Genomic DNA, 14,670 nt, shown 5'->3' on the forward strand with positions numbered 1-14,670 from the left:
TTGGATGGGTGTGCAGGGAGTGCTGGGATGGGGTGCAAGATGAACAAAGGGCGTGCCAGGGTTCAGAGGTTGCCCAGGGCACAGTGAAGAGGGGGGAAGGATCGCTGCAGGGATTGCTGGGCTAGGAAGCAGGACGGGTGCTTGTGGTGCGGGGTGGGTCCAGGATGAGCCCAGAGTTTCAGAAGGTGCCTGGTGGGTGCAGAGATTGTGAGGTGTGGGATGGGTTGGAGGGATTTTGAGGTTTCAGGGGATGCAGGATGAGTGCAGGGTGTGTGCAGAGTCTCGGGGGGGGGGGCAGGGTGGGTGTAGGATGGGGCTCAGGGGGTGCGGGATGGGTGCAGGGTTCAGGGGGTGCAGGGTGGGTGCAGGATGGGTTCACGGGCTCAGAGGGTGCAGAATGGGTGCAGGATGGGTTCAGGGGCTCGGGGGGTGCAGGGTGGGTGCAGGCTCTCAGGATGTGCAGGGTAGTTGCAAGATGGGGCTCAGGGGGTGCAGGGTGGATGCAGGATGGGGCTCAGGGGGTGCGGGATGGGTGCAGGATGGGTGCAGGGTGGTTGCGGGCTTTCAGGGGGTGAGGGGTGGGTGCAGGGTCTCAGGAGGTGCAGGATAGGCGTCAGGGGGTGCAGGATGGGTGCGGGCTCTCGGGCTGCAGTAGCTGCCGGGCGCCCCGCGGCGCTCCCTCCCTCCCCCCGGCCGCCAGGGGGCGCTGCCTGCCGCTCTCCGCCTGGCCCAGCCCCGGCCGCCTCGCTGGCCGCGCGGCCGGAAACGGAAGTCGGGGTGACGCCTCTCGCCGCCGCCGTTGGCCCCCCGGTGCCGGGAAGATGGCAGCGGCCGTAAAGTGAGCGGCGGCGGGAGCCGGCGCTGGGCCCGAGCGGTGAGCGCAGCCGCGGCCTTCTCCCGCCACGGGGGCCGCTGCGGGTGCCCAGCTGCCCCGTGTCCCTTCGGGCCGGCGGAAGAGCCCCAGGGCCCCGCTCCCATCGGCAGGCGGGCCCGCAGCTTCCCCTGGAGCCCGGAGTCCCTCCACAGCCCCCGGCGAACCGGGGCTCCCTGCGGTGCCCTCGGCAGGCCGGCCCCTGTGCCCCTTCGTCCCTTCGTGCCCCCCCGCCCCCAGCTCACTCTATTTTCAAGCTGCCCCCCCGCCCTGTGCTTACTGGTCAGCGAGCAGGTCTGTGGATTCTCCCCAGACTCCCTTCTCGGTGCCTGGGCGCTCCCTCCATTCTCTTGGTGCCCCCTGTGCCTCCTCTCATCCTCAGCTCCCTCTATCCCCTTCCGGTGCCTCCCTGGTATCCCTCTTCAGCCAGGCCTGAAGATCCCATCGCTTCTTAGCACAGTAGGGTTATGTCGGGTGTCTCCCTGTTTCTCCTGGTACCTCCCACTGAGATCTCTCCTAGCCTCTCCACCAGTCCCTAGTGTCCTCCTGCGTTGTCTCCCCGCTTCCAAAAGCATCTTTGCACCTTTCAGCTGACTTCCACCGCGGGTGCTATGGGGCTTTTCCCAGCCCCATCTTTGCAAGCAGGTCCGTTAGTATCCTGACTTATTTCCCTCCCTGTCTGTGTGGCCCCACACCACACATGTGATCTCTCCCCAGCAGGTTGAAGATGAAGTAGAGTTCTGACCATGGACCATGATGTCCCCACGATCAGGCCCCGACGCATCCAGAACCAGAATGTCATCTACCGCCTGGAGCGCCGCCGGATCAGCTCTGGCAAAGCTGGCACCCACTGGCACCAAGTCCGTGTCTTCCACCAGAATGTCTTCCCCAACTTCACTGTGGTCAATGTGGAGAAGCCACCCTGCTTCTTGCGCAAGTTCTCCCCTGATGGCCGGTACTTCATTGCCTTCTCCTCTGACCAGACCTCTCTGGAGATCTATGAGTATCAAGGCTGCCAGGCAGCAGAAGACCTGCTGCAAGGCTATGAAGGAGAGATTCTGGCTAATGGCAATGACCAAAGATCTGTCAACATCCGAGGGCGGCTCTTTGAGCGCTTCTTTGTCCTGCTCCATATCACCAATGTGGCCTCCAATGGGGAGCACTTGAACCGTGAGTGCAGCTTGTTCACCGATGACTGTCGGTACGTGATCGTTGGCTCTGCTGCCTACCTGCCTGAGGAGCCTCACCCACCCTTCTTCGAGGTTTATCGCAACAGCGAGTCAGTGACCCCTAATCCCCGGTCCCCCTTGGAGGATTACTCCTTGCATATCATAGACCTCCACACAGGCAGACTCTGTGACACACGGACTTTCAAATGTGACAAAATCATCCTGTCTCACAACCAGGGACTGTACCTCTATAAGAACATCTTGGCCATTCTCTCGGTGCAGCAGCAGACTATTCACGTCTTTCAGGTAACACCTGAGGGCACATTCATCGATGTACGGACTATTGGCCGCTTCTGCTACGAGGACGATCTCCTGACTCTGTCTGCGGTGTATCCTGAGGTGCAGCGGGACACTCAGACGGGGATGGCCAACCCCTACAAAGAGCCCTTCATCAACTCTTTGAAGCACAGGTTGCTGGTGTACTTGTGGAGGAGGGCTGAGCAGGATGGAAGTGCCATAGCAAAAAGAAGGTTCTTCCAGTACTTTGATCAATTGAGGCAGCTCCGCATGTGGAAGATGCAGCTTTTGGATGAGAACCATCTTTTTATCAAATACACTAGTGAAGACGTAGTCACACTGCGGGTTACGGATCCCTCCCAGGTACTGCCTGCCTCCTTGGGCTGCTTGTTGCTTTGGGGCAAGTGCTTGAGCAGGTACAGTGCTGTGAGCTGTGTTTCTTAACTGAGCCTGTGAATGTTCAGCCCCCCGGGTACTTAATTCTTGTGTGAAGATTTGATACCGCTATTGCTCTTGTAATTTCATAGCTTCCTTCTTAACTAAAAGCGAGAGAGGAAAGATCTGACGTGGTTATTGAGTCTTTTTTCTCCAGGGATTGTTCCCCATGATCATAGATGCTGTGCAACCCTCTCCTGCTCCCAAAACCCCAGCTGAATTTTTAGCTGCCATTTCATGGTTTACAACTGTATTGTAGACATGGTTTCTCCCTTTCCTCATGTGTCTTGGAACATGTTTTTCAAATATAATAGTCTTCATTTTCTGTTCTGCCTGTTCTTCCAAGTATGGTATTTATGATCTCTCCAAATTGGAGTAGCATCTCTTAGATCTAGCTAAATAAGCCAATTGCTTCTCCTTTCGTTTTAGTACTAAAGACGTCGAATTAGAGCAAATGTAGTCCAGTCAGTGCTGGGTCCCTTCAGACGCTTCAGCTTCCTGCAGGCTGGTTGTCACTTTTCACTGGTGTTAAAGCAGTGGTCAGGTTTGGAGTTCTGTGAAACTGAAAATTATTTTTTTTTACCTGTTCTGTTCTTTTAATCTGCTTGGTTGTTATTCTATTGAAAGTATTTAGCAAGAGTTTGTAACAGAACTCAAGTGCTGTGTGTAGGTCTGATTGTTGCCTAGATGTTTGTTTTTCTTTCATATCCATCTCTTCCTCTCCATCTTTGCCAGATCCAGGACTTAGATCCTAGAAGAAAGGGGGCAGGAGTTCTTTTTGTGTTGCTTTGGTTGAATTCTTCCTGGAGGAAGACTTTCTGGAAACTTTTTTTTTATTTTTTTTTCAAAAGAGTTTGCTCTTATGTGGTGTTTGGAAGACCTGCTTTGGGAAGGAATAGATGAGGCTTAATCTAATCAATTTTACCCATTCATGTAAAATTGAGCAGCTGATTAAAAAAATATTAAAGCATTGTGGAGGTGGCCTGCAGCGTTCTGCTTGCTGTTGGTATCTGGAACGGTGCCCCTGACCCTGATGTAGATGTTTGTGGTAGGCTCAGCTCCGCTTGCTGCTGCGGTTACCAAGGCTTTTGTGCCTGGTTGCTGCAACATGCTCTTGTCTCGCTTTGCACAAGGGTTACTTTAAGGTGTTGGTTGTGGTTTGTTTGTGGTGTTCCTTAGGCCGTGGGTTTTCTGCTGTGGCGAGAGTATCTCATTTCTCAGTTCTTTCAGGAGATAATTCCAGATGTGGTACAGTCTCCATAGTCCTGCCTGAATTTAGGTTTTGTGTTAGGGCTTCCTGAAGAAAACTTGGCTTACAAAGTACCTAAAGCTCCAATTTTTCTTTCATTTATCAGAGAGGAACTTGAGGTTTCATCCGATTTCAGGCTCCTTTCTTTCCCCTGGCTTCTCTGCCAAGAAGGCTGAGGAAGTCACTGTTCAAGCTTCTGGGTTGCTTGTATTTTGTCAGGGTCTGCACTGAATCCTTCAGGATTTTTAATCACATGCTATATCTCTGTATCTCGGGTCTTTTTTTATTGTTGTGCTAGGCTTGTGTTGCAGACTTGCCAGCTTTGCTGCATTTTTTTTTTGTGACATTTGACTTCTGCCACCCGTGTTCTGATGGCATTTTGTCTCTGTCATAGGTGCTGCTAAAAAGCAGCGAAGGTAGTTTCTCTGCTCAGGGGTGTCCTGTAGATGTGTGAATTAACCTGGCAAAAGTACTTCTTTATTTAAGGTTGGAGGATGCAAACTGCAATCCTCTATGATGTAACTAATTTTCCCTTCTGCTGTCTCCTCATATTTTCTCTCTGCTCCAACCCTGTATTACAGAAGGACTTTCCTTTCCTCAGGCTGTACTCTAGTGAGTAACCTCATCTAGTGTGCTTGATTTTGACATGTGGGGGCTGGATTGTGTTATCGCAGTTTATTTTGGGGCTGTAAAACAAACAAACCTTGTGATATTTGCTGATGGATGGGGTGGGCAGAGTGCCTGCCATCATCCCTGAGCATTGTTTGGGAGCAGGAGGTGAAGCATTTAGAAATTGCCTTTATTGACAGAAGATTTAACCAGATACGTGCACATAACATGGGAATTAGTTACCTTTGAGGTAGGGGCAGGTTCTTGCTTAGGGGTGCTGGGGTGTTAGCACTCCTGTCTCTAACGAAAGCTACCTGTGATGACTAAGGATTAAATCTGCCTCTTCCCAATGGGATAGGAATGTTCACTCCTTTTGATGTAGCTGGGCTGACAGAATGTCACCTCTTTTCCCATTTCTTGCTTGTTTGTGCCATGAAACACTTCGATTACCACTCCACAGCCACAGCGCAGTGCCTGAGCCTTCTTTTGAGTGAACGTCAGCGTTAAAAAGAAGTCATTAGTGTCTTTCAGATTTTCCTTTCTGTGCTGGCAGGCTGCCTGGGAGGCATAACTTTTTGTGGGCAGTGGTGTAGTGTACAGTCCACTAAAAAGGCTCGTCTCTGTGTGATGGAAATATTAAGAAGGGGAAGAAAATAATGTCTCTACATGAAAGTAAAAATAATTTGTGGCCAGCTAGCACTGGATTTAAAATAATTTTGTCAGCAGGAATGAAAATTACATTTGGCACTTTAGAAAGCATTTTGGATTTGGCACAGGGCAGAGAGGAAGAGAAAACTGAAATATTGATGTCCAGTTTGACTTGAAAAATTGGAAGCCCATTAAGTTTTCTTCATAAATAATCACAGTTAAGAGGTGGACAATTTGTTACCTGTTGAGGCATTTGAATAGCAGAATGGATTAGTGTGAGGATGTGGGATTTTCTTGCACTGCAGACAAATTTGGATAGGGTCTGCTTTGTCACGCAGAGAGAAGACAGGGACAGCTTCCCCACCTATGATCTCCTGGGTAACCTCTGCTTCTCTCCCCAGCCTTCATTCTTTGTTGTGTACAACATGGTGACCACAGAGGTTATTGCTGTATTCGAGAATACATCTGATGAGCTGCTGGAGCTGTTTGAGAACTTCTGTGACCTCTTCAGGAATGCCACCCTACACAGTGAGGCGGTCCAGTTCCCCTGCTCAGCTTCCAGCAACAATTTTGCCAGGCAGATCCAGCGCCGGTGAGCCATTCGGAGCATGCTTTATACCGTATAGACACACACACGCCCCCATCAGCTGAAGGCTAGTATCAAATAACAACGGCAACCCTGAGAAAACCAGTTCCTTTAGTCACTGGTTGATGCAAGGGTCTGACTTGTACGTGGTTCATTGTGCGGCTTCGTACATCTGATTTTATATTCCACAGCGTCTGTCTTGTTACAGGGAGGAACAAAGCAGTGGCAATGCAGAGCTTAGAAGGAAGAAAAGAAATCTTGAGTGAAAGATATTTCCAGCTCTTCTTGAGCAGTAACTCTTCTGGAGGTTATTAAAGCATTACTGCCTAGAAGCTTAGGTCCCTGAAGATATTTGTCAAGATGTAGTGTTATCTAATTGGATGTATTTTGCCAAGTGGTGCTTCTGAATTTATTGTACCTCAAACTGTGTAGCATTTTCTCCAACGTCAGTCACAGCCTTATGGTTCTCCTCAAACTGTACTAGGAGAAGGGAAACTCACCTGCCTAGAGCTGTTGCGAAAGCTGAGCAAAGTATAAAAATAACCTGGGTTTCTAAAATGTGCTTTAACAGTCAGATGTGGTTTTATTGAGGCAGTATGTTATTTTTCTTGGAATATATTTTTATGTGACTCAGGGTGTTTTATTCTTCCAGTGACTTGTTTCACATCGTCTAAAGTACTTGGCAGTCACTTACGGGCATGAAGCCTCTTGATTTTAGGTTGATGTCACATAATTAAGAGGAAGTTGACTGTGTCTGTAACTTTCTAGAGCTGCCTGTCAGGAATTCCATAATGCTTAGTGGGAGAGAGAATGAGAGTGCTCACTGCAGATGCCCAAAGAACAACTACCTTGCTTAAAGCAGAGATGAGGATCTTTTCATTGCCTCATCTACAAGCGCCTGAAACAGGAGTGTTTCACTTACATAGCAAAGTATAATAGAGCATAATCCACAGTGAGCTGGCTTTAGAGTGAGTGTTTCTGGTCAAATGGAAATATTTTACCCTTCCTGATATATGACCTCCATGCAGCTGATATGACTGCTCTTGCATGTGGAAAGCTCAAATTTTACCTGGAAAGAGAAATCCAGCCTGTGTTTATCTTTCCACCAGGAAGAACTTTCAACTCACTGTAGTTTCCCTTTACACATTTAAAACATAGCAGCCAGAGAAAAGGAGATTCTCAAATCAACATTGAGGGCTCAACTGTTACTGTGAGGACCTCAGGCTTTAGCTTATACTGTTTCCAGGCTTCATGGTAAAACTTGGATTGGCTGATAAGCTGCTAATCCATTTCTCTCTGTTTCCAATCCTGTTTATTTCCTGAATTGCAGAGCACCTGGGGCCAGACATTGTGGGTAGCCAGACACAGTCTCGTCCTTCTGTTGGTTTGGATTGTCAGAGCAGAAACAGTAATGATGAGGGAGGATAAAAAGGTCACCAGAACTGGTTAATGCTGGAATCACTGTGATACATCTTTGGAAATTAGCTGTTTTAGTTCTTTTATTGCTGCTGTTTTCCTTTCCCTATCAACTTTCCTCTTCAGTTTATTTAAGCTGTGCTGTTTGCCTGTGGCCTTTGCGAGTAAAACCTGTTTCTTGGTTTGCTACAGGTTCAAAGACACTATTGTGAATGCCAAGTATGGAGGACACACAGAGGCCGTGCGGCGGCTGCTGGGCCAGCTCCCAATCAGCGCCCAGTCATACAGTGGCAGCCCGTACCTCGACCTCTCGCTTTTCAGCTATGATGATAAGTGGGTGTCAGTCATGGAGCGGCCCAAGACCTGCGGTGATCACCCTATAAGGTATGGGACAGGCTAAGAAGCTGTATGTGAGGAGAGTAGTGCAAGAGTAACTGTAAACCTGCCGTGTGATGTCAAATGTGCAGGAAAGAGAGTCAATCAAGGCCTTTCTCTTATGACATCTTTTCATCAGAGGGTTTATGTCAGCAGTCCAACAAAACTTGACCTCTCTCCCTGTGAACTGTTTTATCTTTTATGTGTGGGAGGGCTTTTCAGGTCCTCTTGTTGAGCTGCCCTGAGGAAGGTTTGAGCAGTGAAGCCTTTTCCCTATGAATGCTTTTGTTCCTCCTCCTCCTCTTTTCTCAGTCCTGCCTTTGTGTTTGGGCTGCCGAGTGATAAGGTTCTGGACTCCTGCTTTCTTGTGCTGGAAGGATCCCCTTTGAGCACATGGGTTTAGCTGACAAGGATGATCTAGTTTGTTCTGTGAATAAAATAGCAGCTGGGTTAGGTGTTATTCACAATATTTGTGGTATTGATTTAGCTATTTTCAGACTTCTGTTGTTTACAGTTCTCACCCTGGGAGCTGTACTCTTCTCCATATCCCCCTTCTTTCTGTGATCTATAGGAAATTTGTTTCTGTAGTAGGTGTTTTAGCCAGGTGTTAGGGCCACTCTGTGCCTCTTCTGTCTGTGTCTGTTGCTGGCAGAAGGAGTAAATCTGAGCTTGGGAATAAGTTTTGTAATGCTTCTTGCAGAAACACTGGGGCTATTTATTTCTTTTTGTTGGCTGCAGCCATGGATGCAAGCAGTAGTGGTTAAAAATCCGACATCTCCAGCCTGAAATGCATTAAGCTGCTGAGTTCTCCAGGCAGAAGAGTCCACTTAAAGTGCTGCAAAAGCAAACCTATGCTCTGAAAACAAAGAGAGCCTTCAATTTCTAAGTGCTTTGTTTAGTGACTGCACATGTGTTGGGGGCTCAGGCAGCCGAGGGAGACGGTTCTGGCCAGTTTCCCAACTTTATTTTCATCAATCCATTCTCAAAAAGTGGTTTCATGTCTCCCCTGGCCCTGACTCAGGTGGCAGGGAACCTCTGATTATTCCTGTGCTCCCAATTCCCAAATTATGTATATTTAATTGATTTTTCTGCCTGTATGATTTGGTTTGATCTCCAGCTCTCATGTTATCTGCAGAGAAAAGCCTGCCCTTTCCCCCTTGTCATGCTTGACGTTGGGAAAACTTGCAGAGAGCCAGTTGTCTGCCAGCTCCAACCTGCGTAAGGCTCCCGCAGACAAAAGGGAGCAAAACCGCAATCATTTGCTGCAGTTATGCCTTTGTAGTAAACAAAGCAAAGTGCCACCTTCTCTCCCTCCCCTGAGCAAACCGGCATTTCAGAGCCAGAGCTTTTAAAGCTCAAAGCTGTGCAGAGTCAATTAGGACCTGAATGGGGCCTGGGAGCAGTGGGGCTCCTGATTTTTGGAAAGTAAGCAGAAGATGAGGCACTAACCTTAACCATTCAGTAGCTGCAATAGTGCTGCTGTTTTTCTCACATGCAAAACAAAGGGATTAATAAAATATTGCCGCTGCCTGTTGTGGCTAGAGAGCTTGGAAATGAGGGGCCACAGGCTCTGTAACGCAAGTCCTGTAATTGGCTGGAGTGCAAAACCTTTCAGCAGCTAAGGATGTTATAATCTGTGTGCTGTTCCCTGGCATAGGAAAGCTTCTATACCTTTTACACATCGTTTCACCCCACCTCTGTGCATTGTATCGTTTTAACCCTTGGTGCCTTTCTGCATCCTGGAAGGCTTCACTCTTGTCTCTGGCTACTTTGAGAGACCAGTGGATATCTGGTCTCAGGAGGGAAGGACTTACGCTTCGCCATCACTGCCATCTTCCAGTATCTTTTCAGGAGACTTGAAGAGATATTCGCTGGGTGAAATGATGGCACTTGTGAGGAAGAGGCTCTAACACTGCCTCGCTAGGGGGTCTCTAAAATCCATCTAGAGGGCTAATAAGGAGCCATTTAACAAAAGAATTGTTCTGCAGATAAATCTTCCATTTTCATACAGTTTGAAAAGGCTGGTCTTGCTGTTTCTGTTGACATACAATTTTATATTGCAGTGCCTAATTTATCCCTAGAGTGAGAGCCCATGGAAATGGCTTGTGATTGCAGAGCACTTTTAAAAATAGATTTAAAAATACCAAACTGAGCACATCTTTGAGATTACAGGGAGCTTCATCTTGAGTAGTAAATTATTGTGAATTGAGAGAGAGGAGCAGACGGAGGACTGTGCTTTATTTAATGAATGACCCTCTGCATACCCAGCCTTGTGTAGGAGGGAAAGGGCTCTTTGAGAAGCCGAATACCAAGATTGTGGCTCTCTCGCTGGGTTCTTGTGTGCAATTTTCAGGCAGGGCTGGCTGGCACTTTAATTCAGAGGAAGGGAGTGGAGAGTGGCCCTCCAGGAAGAACATGAGGTTCTCAACAAGCTGTGTTGTTAAAATGTGGAGTATGTCTGCTCCTGAAACAGCGTCGCCTGTATCTTTCGTCACCCATTCTTCCAGGCTGAGAGCTGAGTGCATTGTATTGCTGGGGGGGGGAGAGGAATGTGCTCTGAAATTAAAAGCATTCTCTGAGTTAAAACCAGAGGAAAATGCAAAATACCCACCTGTATTGATTGATGGTGGAAAAGGAAACAGCTGGAATGCAAAATCGCAATTCTGTGCCTGAAACTGAAAGAGCAGAGAAAATGATCTAACGAACTGAGACAACTTCAGGATGAGGACTTGAGTTAGACCCCAGCTGCTTTGGGAACGTACTGCATCCAGAAACCTCCACCGAAGTCTTGGGGAGTGTGAGGTCATTGCAGCGAGTCCCCTGTTCCCACAGCAGCACAGGATAGTGGTGTTACCTGGGCTTCGGTTGGTTACACAGAGTCTGCAGAGAAGGTTAAAGAAGCAAAGAGTTCCCTAGACTTGCCTGTTTCTTTAGCACTGTTTTCCTCACCCCCTTGGCAATGCTGGCTTTGTGTGGAAGCTGCATTCCAGAGCTTACCTGCTTGGAGACAAGTGAGCTTGACCCACAGGCAGGTTTGTGGGTCACAGAAGGGCACAAAGTTTTCCTTGACCTGTGCTCTTGCTGTGATTTCTGAATGCTATCCACCACATACTTCCTGCCCAGCCTATCTTGTTAATAGTCTTTTGATGGAAATCTGAGAGGAACAGCAAAGCCTTGCTTGAACTGTAATGTACAACTTTACACCCTTGAACAGAACCAGATCCAGCTGTTCACCTTCTTCAAATGAATAGGGGTGTAGTGAGGCACAAGCACAGCAGCACAAAGCTTACTTAGCAGCAGCAGGAGAGGAAAGGGGTGACCTTACACCCAGAGTGAAGGCCATTGCCAGGGAAAACAAGCTCAATTCTAGATGGTATACCTGCCTTAGAGGTCAAGGTTTGCAACCTGCTTTAAGAGTGGATAGAGAACCAGCACAGATGGGGTCTGGACGGAGCTTATTCCCTCTTGTGAAGTCAGCTATGTCCACCAAAATTACAGGCAGAATTCTCTCACTGATGTTACTAAAATGAAGTCAAGCTTTTTTAGACAGTTGAAACCTAGCTGTCCTGGGAGGGACTTTGCTGTATAGTAAGAGCCACACAAAACTGAGAATGTCCTGCCCCTGAGGGAATACCCAAGATTCGACAAGGCACTTGTCTCTGTCTGTGAAGAGCCGAGGTGGCAAAGTCAATAGTTGAGAACAGCTATAATTGACTTTCTCTTCCTTTCAGATTTTATGCTCGTGATTCTGGCCTCCTGAAGTTTGAGATCCAGGCGGGACTCCTGGGGCGACCCATCAATCACACAGTGCGACGCCTGGTTGCGTTCACCTTCCACCCCTTTGAGCCCTTTGCCATCTCGGTGCAGCGCACTAACGCAGAGTATGTGGTTAACTTCCACATGAGGCACAGCTGCACGTAGCACCATGGCGTAGTTGGGGCGGCTGTTCTCCTTGAGTCTGCGCCTCTGCCACAGACGCACCAAAGTCAGACACTTGCGCCTTCTAGGAAACCAAACCATCACTCAAGAAACCTGACCTGGGAGCTCCTACCAGCCAGCATCTCACAGGGCTCTCAGCTGTGGAAAGCCGATCCGCTCAAGTTAGGCCTGTGAATGCTTCTTCTGACCTTGCGGTTTACTGTAGAGATCCTGCTGCATTAAGTGCTGCATTAAGTGGATGAACAAAGCTGAGCTGAGGTTCCTTTCCTGGTTTCACAGAGATGTGTCCATTTTCTCTTCTGGTGTACGTCTTAGGATGGCAAAGATGGAGCTTTGCAACACATTGTGGAGCGCTCCCTTCTGCACTGGCACTCTCCTACCTTGCTGACACAGTCTGTATAGAGGGAATGGATGGAAGCAGAATAGCTTAAAAATACAGCTACCCATGTTTGTATCTTCAATGTTACTAGGGAAAGGAATCCTGTTCTCAGCCACATGATCTACTCATGTGATTTTAATATGCAGGAGGTCAGGAAAAACAGGTGTCAGAAATAACTGCAACTGAGAGACATGAGGTGTGTTCCTGACTCTTATGCAAGTCACTTAATCTTTGTGCCTTAGTATCTGTAGAAGCTCTTAAGTGAGAGGTGGTGTATCAATACCAGAAAGCCAGGGCAGCTGGCTGTGTCTCTGGTGCACGAGGAGGTGAGCACAGGAGGAAGATGGGTGGCTGGGAAGAGTGTAGGGAGCAATAACAGCTCCGTGCTCATGTTGGGAGGACTTTTCTGCAGCATGGAGGTGAACCGTCACAGCCATGTGCAGGTTCTGCTGCAGAGGGGAAGGGAGACCCAGCTGCTGGCACCCTCCTGCATATTGGGGTGTGAGGGTGGAGGATTAGTAGCATTCGGGTTTTCCCCAGAAAGGAGGGAGGAGACCTGAATTAATGTGCATTGCTGCAGATTTGCAGTTAGGAGACACGTTTGTTGTCTAGGTTGCTTACATATCACTGTTTGATACTCTGTTCTCTGTGAGAACCTGATTTGATGTTTGCAGGCTCCAAAGCACAGCTGGCTGGTGCGTCAATGCTGACTGGACCACTGCGATATGCATGCCGCCAATAAAATCAACTCCTTGGTGTAATGTTACCTGCCACTGTGGCCTAGCGAGGATGCTGGCCTGCCCTTCTTTCTTAAAAATGGAGGGTTTGTTTGTAGGATGACATTTGTTTTTTTCTGCACACATGCTGGTTTATGACTGTGCTGCCAGACAGTACAACCATCCCAGCATTGCGAGGTGCTCTGTCAGAAGCTGGAGCCTGCTTTTGTTCTGTTCCCATGGGAGGTACAGAGGAGGTATTAGAAAATCGGTGCTTATACACAGGAGATCCTCTACTTTAAAGGACCCTGTGGGTGTCTTGTTTGGACCAAAATGCGCTGCGCATGATGTGCTGTGGCCACATGCCTGTGAAGAACAGTGTTGAAGTCATGCATTCATTTTGCATGGTAACACATAGGAAAAGAACTGTGGGTTGTTGGTGCCTGCTCATAGCATGAATAGTGGACCTTGTAGTGGAGGGTGCCCTCAGCTCCTTGAATCAGCCTTTACTCTCTGTCTCATGGTACTTCTTTCCTCTTTTGGCCTTGCAAAACTTTTTTCTAGGGTAAGACATTGTATTTCACCACCCTTTTCCTGGTGTTTGCACTGTTGGTTTCTCAGGTCTGTCATCAGGTCAGAAGACTGCTAAAAAGGAGGTGTCAGGCAACGCGTGCTTTAGCTCCAGGTTCATCTTCATCTAATAATACTATTTATCAAGGTTTTAGGTTTTTATCCTGTGATCCTTTCCTCAAACATTCAGTTAAAGCTCCAAGTGGAGAATCGTTTGCACATTGTAGGTCAGGGATTTATCTCTTTCTGCACAACTTTCACATTTGTTCACACTTCCAGTATGAGATTTTTTTTTTTTCTTTCCCAAAGCTTTCAGCAGCAACATCCAAGACTGGGTTTACTCCATGGTGTCACACCTGGGAGGTCAGTGCTTACTAAAATAGCTGTCAGATCTCCATTTAGATTTATGTTTTTTTTTTTTTTCCCGGTGGCAAAAATATAAACCATTTCGGCATTTCTGCAATCGGAGCTTTTGGCAGATTCAGTCTGTCCTGTGTGAAGCAGAGAGCATAGCATGGATTATTGGACTGGGGGCTGAGACCAGAGATCTGCTCATAGCTATTAAATTGTTCTCTAACTGGGGGCAAATCTCTTCCTGTTCCAGCTGGTGTTTTATTCTCTGTAATTGAGGCCAAAACATATTTTCAAGCCTTTGTTAAACACTTGGAGATTCATGGATAAAAAGTGCTGGATAAATGCTAAGTATTTTCTTATTATGTTTGCAGATCTGCAAACTGATTGATTGTTCTGGGTACTAATTGCCTTGGAGTAGCATAGCAGATCCTCTGGTCTTGGCTGCTGCATTTTATATCTACAACAGAGTTAATTTTATTACACAAATGTATTAAAAGAAAAGTCTCTCATGCTTGAAATTTTGATTCATTTATTTAAGAAACAAAGTATATGTGTGTGGTTGGGAGGGCGAGTGGAAAGGGGAGATATTTTCTACCTGATATTTTTCCTAGGCTAGGATGGAGGTTTGTTAGTAACACAAGACAAAAATGGAATAAACGGAATTTGCTTTAAGAGCCTGATTTATTGTCTTCCTCTGCCAAAAGTCTTAATGGTGCAGATGGGAATCCCTTGGCTAAGAAGACGTGGCAGGGGTGTGCCTTGGACTACGCAGGTGTATTGCATGAGAGTTTTCTGCCTCTTCCTGGCTCTCGGAGTACCAGTGTGCCCAAGGATGTTCCTGCCTCATTCATTTCTGTAGTTATGGCAGATTTCTCACATTCTTGTCTACATGAGATAAAGCTGGGGGAGGAATTCTTGGCCTTCAGTTACATTTTCCCCTTTATGTAGATTATTATTAGCCCAGCTTGTATTCAGAGACTCTTCCTTTATTCCATTTATAGCATTTGTCTAACCTTGTGGCCATTTTCTGCTGATGCTACATGGTCGAGAGAGGAAA

General features: G+C 47.6%; 1 protein-coding gene across 3 annotated transcripts; it reads left to right on the top strand.

Moving 5' to 3' along the window:
* The first annotated feature begins 760 nt into the window (after positions 1 to 760).
* On the top strand, positions 761 to 14,293 carry DET1 (DET1 partner of COP1 E3 ubiquitin ligase). 3 transcript variants are annotated; one of them, XM_054078064.1, is made up of 5 exons: positions 761 to 874; positions 1,592 to 2,700; positions 5,680 to 5,870; positions 7,473 to 7,664; positions 11,387 to 14,293. In XM_054078064.1, exons 2-5 carry the CDS (start codon positions 1,618 to 1,620, stop codon positions 11,574 to 11,576), a joined length of 1,656 nt encoding a protein of 551 aa, XP_053934039.1. In that variant the 5' UTR covers positions 761 to 874; positions 1,592 to 1,617; the 3' UTR covers positions 11,577 to 14,293. The 3 variants fall into 3 exon arrangements, with proteins under 3 accessions (XP_053934039.1, XP_053934040.1, XP_053934041.1); XM_054078065.1 differs by having other exon boundaries at positions 782 to 874; positions 1,589 to 2,700; XM_054078066.1 differs by lacking the exon at positions 761 to 874 and adding an exon at positions 950 to 1,165.
* Positions 14,294 to 14,670: the final 377 nt, after the last annotated feature.

Source organism: Cuculus canorus, chromosome 12, assembly GCF_017976375.1.
Source record: "Cuculus canorus isolate bCucCan1 chromosome 12, bCucCan1.pri, whole genome shotgun sequence".
Classification (NCBI taxonomy): Eukaryota; Metazoa; Chordata; class Aves; order Cuculiformes; family Cuculidae; genus Cuculus; species Cuculus canorus.

Coding starts and splice junctions, on each gene's coding strand:
- DET1 (XM_054078064.1), top strand. CDS start 1,618: ATGGACCATGATGTCCCCACGATCAGGCCCCGACGCATCCAGAACCAG. Junction 5,871..7,472: donor GCCAGGCAGATCCAGCGCCG/GTGAGCCATTCG, acceptor GGTTTGCTACAG/GTTCAAAGACACTATTGTGA. Junction 7,665..11,386: donor TGCGGTGATCACCCTATAAG/GTATGGGACAGG, acceptor TCTTCCTTTCAG/ATTTTATGCTCGTGATTCTG.